General features: G+C 38.7%; 2 protein-coding genes across 6 annotated transcripts; one reads left to right on the top strand and one right to left on the bottom strand.

The window, feature by feature from the left end:
• The first annotated feature begins 675 nt into the window (after nucleotides 1–675).
• LOC103452500 (E3 ubiquitin-protein ligase At3g02290-like) lies at nucleotides 676–3,054 on the top strand. The gene is made up of 5 exons (XM_008391997.4): nucleotides 676–923; nucleotides 1,285–1,406; nucleotides 1,872–2,304; nucleotides 2,472–2,581; nucleotides 2,752–3,054. Exons 2-5 carry the CDS (start codon nucleotides 1,287–1,289, stop codon nucleotides 2,776–2,778), a joined length of 690 nt encoding a protein of 229 aa, XP_008390219.2. The 5' UTR covers nucleotides 676–923; nucleotides 1,285–1,286; the 3' UTR covers nucleotides 2,779–3,054.
• Nucleotides 3,034–6,454, bottom strand: LOC103452501 (protein NRT1/ PTR FAMILY 6.1). 5 transcript variants are annotated; one of them, XM_008391999.4, is made up of 5 exons: nucleotides 5,995–6,454; nucleotides 5,238–5,486; nucleotides 4,918–5,135; nucleotides 4,217–4,797; nucleotides 3,034–4,125 (listed from the first exon to the last, which is right to left on the bottom strand). In XM_008391999.4, exons 2-5 carry the CDS (start codon nucleotides 5,473–5,475, stop codon nucleotides 3,249–3,251), a joined length of 1,914 nt encoding a protein of 637 aa, XP_008390221.2. In that variant the 5' UTR covers nucleotides 5,476–5,486; nucleotides 5,995–6,454; the 3' UTR covers nucleotides 3,034–3,248. The 5 variants fall into 5 exon arrangements, with proteins under 5 accessions (XP_008390221.2, XP_008390220.2, XP_070667059.1 ...); XM_008391998.4 differs by having other exon boundaries at nucleotides 5,238–5,505; nucleotides 5,995–6,442; XM_070810958.1 differs by having other exon boundaries at nucleotides 5,238–5,505; nucleotides 6,199–6,434.
• Between the last annotated feature and the right edge of the window lie 3,617 nt (nucleotides 6,455–10,071).

Raw genomic sequence — 10,071 nt, 5'->3', positions numbered from 1 at the left:
GGGAAGTTGCTCGTGAATTCCCAAAAACAAAAACGTAAGAGAATGGTAAGTCTAAAGCGGACAATATCGTGCTACAGTGGTGGAGCGGGTCCGGGAAGTGATCCGTCCCAGGCCGGGATGTGACAAAATGGTATCGGAGCCAATCCCTGGCCGGAAATGTGCCGACAAGGACGTCGGGCCCCTAAAAAGAGTGGATTGTAACATCCCACATCGCCAGGGGAGTGATCCTTAAATATATATTCTCATCCCTACTTAGCACGAGGCCTTTCGGAAGCTCACTGGCTTCGGGTTCCGTAGGAACTCCGAAGTTAAGCGAGAAGGAGGCTAGGTCACTCCCATGATGGGTGACTCATTGGGAAGTTGATCGTGAATTCCCAAAAACAAAAACATAAGGGAATGGTAAGCCCAAAACGGATAATATCGTGTTACGGTGGTGGAGCATGCTCGAAAAGTGATCCGTCCCGGACCGGGATGTGACACTGAGTGACTATATGAAAATACTTTTAAAATAACTAAAAATATTTTTGATGAAAATATTTTTAAAACTAATTAAAGTCCTATTGTAACCCATAATTAATCTCACTAAAAAGGTCTGCAATCATTTTAAAAATACTTTCACACTTTACGTAACTCGATTTTAGTTCTATTTTATTCCCTAAAATTCAAAATCTCCTCTATAATTGATGTGTGTACAGAATAGAATAATGCTAAAGAGCAAAGAAAGAGCTTCCATACCTCTGTGATCCCTTCAAGCTCTGAGCCCACCACGCTCCTCGAACTTCCCTTCCCAAAACCAGGAAACCCCTCCGTGGACTCGACTCCCCTCAAGTCTCCGTCTTCCTCAACCCCTTCCTTCCTTCCCCCTTATCATCACACGATCGTCATCGCAATTTCAATTCTCATCCACAAACGCAGCGCGAGAGGTATGTCAGAATCTACACTCCAAATTCCACCTCTAAATTTTCAACCCTTACTTGATTTTCCCAATTGGAGAACCCTAGAAATTTATGGGATTTCACTGTAATTCTTCAAATCCTTTGCACAACGTTAGTTATGTAAATATATAAATTCGTTGTTCAGCTGAAAGTGTAAGTCTTGGTCATGGTAATTGTCAAAAATCGATGCTTTTGTCTTTTGTGTTATGTAATTGACATTGGGGTCTCTGCATATGCATATGGGTTCTTCTGGGAGTGTCTAGATTGAGCTCTCAGCAACATAAAGTATCGATTTCTGTCTTCAGGAACTCAAATTTTGACTCTTTGGTATATATTGTTGGAAATGCAGAGATGGGTGCTCTTTGCTGCTGTCCTTGCGGCGAGGAATTCGAAGAGTATGCGCTGCCGAGCAATTCAATTTATAGGCATTGCTCATGCCTGAGATACTTCTTCCACCAGCTATTCACTGGGGTAGGTATAAAAGCCATGATCAGCTCAATACTTTTTGTCAGTCCCTCCATTCGGTAGCTCTCTTAAGTCTAAAGCTAGGAATTTTACGTAGTTTTCTATCACTGGATGCATTTGGTTTTATCAATGTTTTGGATTTATTGTTTGAAAAGAAAGGCCAGTGGACCTTAAATTGGCATGTCAATTGGAAACTGAGGAGCCTGATGCAACTAAACAAATCCGTCTAAATTACTTCTAAAACTTGTAATGTTAATGATGGCTACAAAGTAAACTGTCGAAATCATGTATCACTTTTAATTTTGGGCCAACATACTTGAAAAGAAAGAGATTTTTAAAGTTATTGTTAAATGAAAATGTTCTTTCCAAAATGCTTAGCTTTTATGAAGATAATCCCAATAAGATCCATGGGTTTGATTCACTTTAGTATTTATAATTCTTATTTGTATGCATGTCCCCATGCTCATGCAGTATAATGCGCCATTTCAAAGGCTTGATGGACGAGCACCTTCATTACCTATTCAAGGGGCTACTTTGGCATCATCCGGAGTAGGCACAACACTACAGAATAATCCCTTGAATGATACTCAGCTCTCAGTTTCCAGGCCAACCCCCTTCGATGCTGATCAGAGATACTCGCGTTTGCAGCGTGATGGCTTGGTCTCAAGGCGCGAGAAGTCAATGACTCATTTGCAAGAAGATGCACAACAACTGAGAAGGGGCAGTTCTGGCACCGAATCCCTGGGCTTTGGGAAGAAATGGAATGGAGATGATACAGAAGAAGATTGTACGTTTGGCCAATCTGAGACCTTGGAAAAGGCTTCGGCAACAAAACTCGCATATGGACTAACTTATGTGCAACCATCTTCTGAAGATGAAGATGTCTGCCCTACATGTCTGGATGGTAAGTTAAATGTGCAATTGTCAGTGTAGCTAACAACCAATGGGCATCGCTAGAATATGGATTAAGATATTACTTGTCCGGTGATAATGCATTGGTGTTGCAAACTAGCGTCTTTCTTCTATGGTTCTTTGCTGTGTGCTTAGTTGATATATTTTTTTTTTTTGCAGAATACACTTCAGAAAATCCAAAAATCATAACGAGATGTTCCCATCATTTTCACCTTGGCTGTATTTATGAATGGTTGGAAAGAAGCGAAAGCTGTCCAATTTGTGGCAAGGTAAGCTGGACCATGAAATTTATTTTGTAGATCAAAATTGTATCGCTTACTAGTTTCCCTGGCCTTGGAATTTTGCATGGTGTTGTTTTGCAGCAGTTCTCACATTATCTAAATTAAGAGTAAACTTACCGAGTAGTTCATACTTTAACTGTTAGTTTCTGGAATTTCAGGAGATGGAGTTCTGTGAAAGCCCTTAACTTTTCTGTCTGATTGCAAGGCAATATAACAAATATATATATGGAGCGGCTACGAGTTTCTGTAAGTAAAAGTTAGTCTTGTTTCTAAAGGGTTGCAGAGAGGGAAGCAATTGTTCATTTTGTGTCACTAGTTGTAGTACTTCGTGTTTCTCGATGCTTTGTGTTTGATTACTTAATCTTACTTCTTGTATAGATCTTCACAGATCAGTGTGGAAACATGTTTGTAAAAATAATTGTTATGAAAACGTTCTGAAATGGCGCAACACCATCCTATTCTCTCTTGTTTGTACCGCTTCTGATAGAAAGATCTCATGCCGAAAATAATTTCAAGGCAAGTTTTACATTGCTGAACACAAACTACAACTCTTTTTCGCTTGACGCTTGCTTACAAGTAAATTTGAGTTAGTCCTCTCTTCTACCAAAATGTAAAATCAAAAGGTTGGAATATCATAAGAGAATAGCATTTCATGCTATCCACTGAGGGGTTGTTCCTTTATGTTGGGTAGAGCCTGCTTCTCCATCTGGACGCCCTGCTCCGTCCTGTACTCGTACCGATGAGCACAATACAGAAAAACGCCGAAATTGATCACGCTCAAAACAGTCAGCAGCCAGTAGAAATAATCAAATCTTCCTGTGTTGATATTCTGGGACAGCCAAGACGGCTTCTCTGCGCTTCCGGTGATAGATTTGATGATGCTGTTCAATATACTGGCTGCAAAGCAACCTAAACCGCCGGCAAGAGCAGCGTAAGCAGATCCAATACTCTTCATTGCATCTGGAGCTTCTTCGTACAGAAATTCTAGTAATCCCACCATGCAAAACACCTCAGCTATCCCAATGAGGCAGTACTGGATCAACAACCAGTATGCACTTAGGTTGGGCATTGCACTCAAGAAACTAGTCTCGTATCCCTGCTGTATCGCATAATTCCTTCGGTACCTTTCGAAAATTGCCGCCCACGCCACAGATAGGATTGAAACCGCCAGGCCTATCCCCACTCTCTGAAGCTGAGAAGCACCGTGGGGATGGCCGGTGATGCACCTGGACAGCGGGACAAATGTAGAGTAGTAGAGGGACAGTATGAGAAAGATACTGAGGCCAGGAAACACTGGCATGCAGGTTACAGGGAGTTTCAGTTTACCCATATGGGTGTTTAAAGTGTATGCCTGCTGCACTGAGAGAGTGAGATATTCTGTCAAAAGTACACTGAGCATTATTGTGCACGCCGGGATTGGAATAAGTTTCAACAAGATCTTCACTTCCTCTACTTGTGTCACAGTGCATAGCCTCCAGGGACTGGGGTCTGCGCTGTCTTCCTTTAACTGCAGAGCTGCTTTGTCCAAACATCTGTAACACGAAAGACATCAGATGTTCTACAATCGAAGAGAAAGAACGAAAAACAGGATTAGAACGGAGAAACAAGTAGACGAAAAGATACCTAAAGTCGTCGGTGTGAGCTATCTTTCCACTACCCTTCACAGCAGACTGTTTTCCAGGAACCTCATACAAGCCTATCAACTCACTTCTGGAAAATTCGGCATTCCTCTTCTTGTAAGCAGCAACCAAAACTTGAGCAACACGCGTTAAAGGGCTCCCTCCGGGAAGTCTATGGCGGTATAGAGGGGTACCGAGAAAGAAGACCATATTTGATATGCCCATAGCCAATGCCAGTGACCCGAACGCGAATCCCCAACCAAGTTTCATCTGGACATAGACTACTGCAGTGAAGGCGATGATCGCCCCGATGGTGACAGAGAGATAAAAGAAGTTGAAAAACCTATCCAGGTGAGACTTGTAATCGCTACTTCTTTCGTCGAACTGGTCAGCCCCGAAAGAAGAAACGCACGGCCTTATGCCAGCAGCTCCGAATCCAGTTATGTACAGAACCGTGTAGAGGTAAATCATCTGCCACGGCTTTGCAGGCTCACAATTGCCCACAAGGAGGGCTAACTCGGAGCATTGATCTTGGTTTGGCACCAAAGCGTGCACCGTTGCACATAAGGTTATTCCTGTCAAACCCTCCATGAAAGTAAATAGAGAAAAAAATGTGGAAGTTATCAGCTCATCTATACGCGTATGATTAGTAAACTAATTAGTTTTTGGTTAACATTTCGTATGTTCGTGTATGGATATACCTACCAGAAGATAGATAGTTGTGAAGATCGCTATTGTCCAATATCGACCAAGATACGCATCAGCCAGAAAACCGCCAAGCACAGAGGAAGCTTGCGAAATCCCGAGAAAATTGTTAACTGCATTTGATGAACTGCTGAAGGGTCTATGCATAACGTAAAACATGAAGGCCACCATGTTAACCGAGAGACCGAAATACGCCATTCTCTCCGCCATTTCATTTCCTGGACAAATTACAAGTATACTACTAATCTAAACGCATTTCGTTATATGAAGAGCTGCATAGAAACCAAATGTGAAAATACATTACAAAATACAAAGTTTACCGAATATGAAGAAGGCAGCAAACCAACCGCCGGTTTTCGAAAGATCAGCAATAGGTTTTCCATGGATGTCAACTGGTGTGGTTCCTCCAGCATAACCCTGTCCAAAAGCCGTCCGCCTGTCATCGGATTCGATGAAGTAAAGCCCAAGTTTCTTTCTCTCCATTGAGTCTGGATTTCCATCTAAACTAACAGGTGTCATTGTCCCTCCTTCAGGGGACTTGATTTCTCCAGTTGCCATTGGTTAACTCCCTGCAGAAATCTCCAAAAACTACAAGAGTTTTATTTTTGTATGCTATACATACAGTGAGTAGAAAATTAATATTGAAAAAAATGACAATTTCTTCAAACCTAAATACTAAATTTCTAGTGGAGTGGATCATATCGTCAAATAAGCGGATATTCTTGGGTGTCGCATGTTGTGTACAACTATGTTTGTCTCTCTCGTCACGTAATTCAAAAATGCACACATGATTATATACAACTGGTGATATGACAGATTTTCTACGTATAGAGGCGATGACATGTGAATATGTGACGGTATATCATCTCCAAAAGAACAAATACAACAAACAATTGAAACAAAAGGAACAAACAAACTTGCTGTCCAAAAGAATCACACACAAAGTGCCTCTTAAGTTAATCACACCAATTTGATGCACAACCTATATAGAATTAAAAAAATTTTAAAACAAAGAAAGAACACACTCCTACATACTAATAAGAATCATAAACATAATTAGCTGAGTTTAATCCTCACCGTTAAATTGCCAAGTGGAGAGATGAACAGAATTTATGCAGACATGAAGAACATCTTTAAACCGAGTAGGAAAAAAATTAATCTTTTGAGAGGTTGGTTAGCGACTGATAGGATTTCTAAGACAATTTAAAGGAGATCCAACCAGCACTGGAAGATTCATAGAAGTGGATCCAACGGCAATAAATGGTACAAAGAAAAACTAACCCCCTCATAAAAAAAATACAGAGGCGGTCATTAAATGGCCAACCGTGTTGGAAGTTGGGTGTGCAGAATGACCAATACTTGCTGCTCAATGATCAAACGCCACCGTACAGTTGAATTTTTCGGAATCTGATCAACACACCCCATAACTTTGAGCATGAAAATATGGGTGGGAATTGATGTCCTTCTGAGCTTCGTATGTTAAATGGTCGAATGCCGTATGCTGTGCTTTGTTCCGTACAGAGACACCAAGATGATAGTGTCGGTGTTTAAATCTGCCACACGCTTTTGTGTTTTTTTTTACAACTTCCTATTGCCACTGTAGTTTTATCGTTCTAGGTAAGTTATTCTCGTATGTTTTAGTGGGATCAAGCGGATTTAAGACTGTCTAGGTGTGTTGGGTAAATGTCAACTCATTTTGACTAAGTTTGTCGATAATGACATTACGGAAAAAAAGAACAAATAGCGGAGGATGGAAATTGGACGATGGGTTTGAAAGATTGATGTGCTTCTTGCCCTAACAAGTGTGGTCTATTAACAAAAAGAAGAAAAAATGTGTGAGCGATGATTCATTGATTTTGGAAGCAACCAATAATAATATATAAAATTGACTTGTGATAATTTGATGTGACATCAATTAATTTTTCTTATATGTAATGATAGCGATTAAAAAATTAAATTACGATTAGAGGCATACAAATAACGTTTAATATTTTTTAATTGTAACAATAAAAATGAACATAACTCTATAATAAGGCAACATTTTGTGGTAACTATTAAAAAAAAAAAAAAGATTCGATTATACAGTAGAATCTCTTTAAAAAAACATTTTGTGGTAACTATTAAAATCATGACTACGTAGATATTTTGGGGAGAATGTGTTTTTTGGGTACGTGATATATAGACGAAGCCAAGCTATAAAGCAACGTGGACCAAATACATAGGCTCCAACGGCCATCAAAGGGCAGCTATAAAGCTATAAAGCCAAGCTATATTTGGACGAGGCCAAGCTATAAAGCAACCTGCCACTCAAGCAGGAATTGATCGAGGATTTTTTACGGATTCTTTGCGAAGATTTTGAAGATTCTTTAATCATATTTATTTATTGTATATCGTGTGATTAAAAATTATTATAAATTTTGTTATTTAAAATTAAATTTAAACAGTACTTGACGAAAACTGACCACACGGTATACGATAAACGAATGTGATTAGAGGATCTCCAAAATCCTCACAAAAAAAATCCAACGAGGATCCTTTCTCGTAAATGAAGCCACATCAAAGTATGACAATAACAATAACAATAACAGCATTTTTACTCACCATCATAATTATGATGTATGTTCATCATATATCTAGTTATGTGTTTTTTCAATTAACTCTAGTTTTTTTTAATTATAACTGAGCTGTGATAATTCGATGTGACATCAACTAGTATTTCTTAATTGCAGTGGCAGTGGGATTGCAAAGCCTGCCTCCCCCTCTCCCCCAAGCAATTCACTCCAGCCCAAAGAGTTGGGCTCCAGTCGAGCTCCCCGGAGCAGTGACGCAAGGTTGATGTCATGATGATGTCAGCCGTTAATAAAAAATATAAAATATTAATTAAAAATATAAAATATATAAAATAATTATAATTTAATTTTCTGTAAATATTTAACCATGTTATTCCACCTTACCGTGCTTACACTACATTTTAATATTTTCAACCAATTTTTTTATTGTTATCGGAGATTAAGAATAAAATTATTTTTTATTATAAAAATACTAATATTTTAATACAAATTGTATGGCATATTCAGTTTAGGGGTGCACTGGCAGTTGTTGTTCATTTAAGGGGATTGAGTTGCCTAAGGGCCTAGCAACCTTGGAACTGCTCTAACCATGTTCTTCCACCTTACATAATCATGACACGTGGTGCTACAAGATTTGTTTTAAAAATCTACTAAAAAATCTATCTACAAAAATTGTATTTTCGGATAATAACAGTGATGAGCAATGGCGTAGCCACACCAAAGGCTACGGTGGGTTGTAGCACAGAGAGAGTTTGTGGCATATGTATATATATTTTAGTGCATAGTCTAATATAATAGACAAAAAAACCTGCAAGAAGAATTATTTTTTAATGAAACTAGCCCGGCGAGTATATAGCACAACTAGAAATATAAAACTTATCATGGAAATGGTGATGTCATTTTGTTCAATATTATTTTTCTTTGATTCAGCAGGTTCTATATTAGTTTCAATCAATTTTTTTAAGATTGCCTTTACATCTACTTTCATTGTTTTGATTTGTGCTAGTTGTGTGATTGTAATTGAGATGTCAAGTTTTCTATCTTCTTATTGTGTTTGCATCTAAATATATGTAAATTTGATGAGTCATTGTAATTGTTGCAGTTTGCAAATGCGAAGCTTGTTGAGTTTATGCCAAGTAAATTTTAAGTATACAAATACAAAAGTTAAACTTAAATTTTTGCATACAATATGTATGTAGCAAAAAAAAATTATCATTTGATTTTAGGGTAATTTTTTTAGCTAGCCCACCCATAAAAAAAAAATTATAGCTCCGCCATTGGTGACGAGATTGATTAAAATTCCTATACAAAATTAAAATTAAAAATAAAATTATCTTTATTATTTTATAAATTAAAAAATAATAATATTTTAATACAAATTGTCTGAGCGATTCAATTTATGGATGAAGATGTAGTTGGGCAATTACTGTTCACTAAAAATAGTTACTGCTCACTTGGGGGATTGGGTTGCCTATAGCCTAAGGAAATTTATGGGTGGAGTTGCTCTAAAGTAACCTGGAGCAATTACATAGGCTCCAAAGGCCATCAAAGGGAAGATACACACAACGTGCCACTTAAGTAGTAAATGAAGCCACATCAAAGCATGACAACTAACAATAAGTTAAACAGAAACAACAAGCAAAATTAAACATAATGGTGTAAGAAGAGGTAACTATTGTGTATTTATTATTTTTCAAAACAAAAAAACAAAAAACAAAGATCTCTACAAAAAAATATAGGGTAAATTACACAAAACTAACTCAACTATAGGTCGAACGACACTTTCATACCTCGTCTTTTTAAAATGACAATGGCATACCTCATCTTACTAATTTGTAACAATGTCACACCTCCGTCAGTTTTTCTGTTAATTTCTCTGTTAAATGTTGACATGGTCAGAGACATGACCCACTCACTAATCCAACTGGATTAAAAAATAATAAATATATTTTTAATAATTAAATATTCAAAAATTAAAAAAATTAAAAATTAAAAAACTAAAAAAAGGCCTAAGGGATCCGGCCTTCCCTTATACCCGCAGTACTAACCCTTTTCCTTTTTCTCTCATCTATTTCTCGCCTTTCTCTCTTCTCTCTCTCTGGACATCTGCATCCCCAAAACCCAGAAACCCTTCCCACCCCCAACCTTCCTCCACCACCTTCTCATCTCTCTATCGCCTTTCTCTCTTCTCTCTTTTCTCTCTCTCTAGACACATGCATCCCCAAAACCCAGAAACCTTTCCACCCGTCCCCCCCAACCTTCATGTACCACCCTCTCTCTCTCTCGGAGGATACACGAGGATGACACTGGAGCCGAAATCGGCCCTTGACCTGAGTAGAATTCCGTCATCGATACCAAGCTCGCCGCTGGGAAACTCGATCCGGTGAGTGGTGGGTGACACTAGATTGGTCGAGACGTCACCGATCTTGTTGAATATGAAGGAGGAGGGTGTCAGAGAGAATTGCAGGTTGTAGGGAGAGGGATGGGGGAAAAGCTGCAGGTAGCCCAAAGAGAGAAATATGAGAGAGAGAGAGAGAGAGAGAGAGAGGAAGGAGAAATGGTGGTGGAGGAAGATTGGGGGGAA

The sequence above is a fragment of the Malus domestica genome, chromosome 13, assembly GCF_042453785.1.
Source record: "Malus domestica chromosome 13, GDT2T_hap1".
Taxonomy (NCBI): domain Eukaryota; kingdom Viridiplantae; phylum Streptophyta; class Magnoliopsida; order Rosales; family Rosaceae; genus Malus; species Malus domestica.
This window is presented reverse-complemented; position numbering and strand designations above follow the sequence as displayed.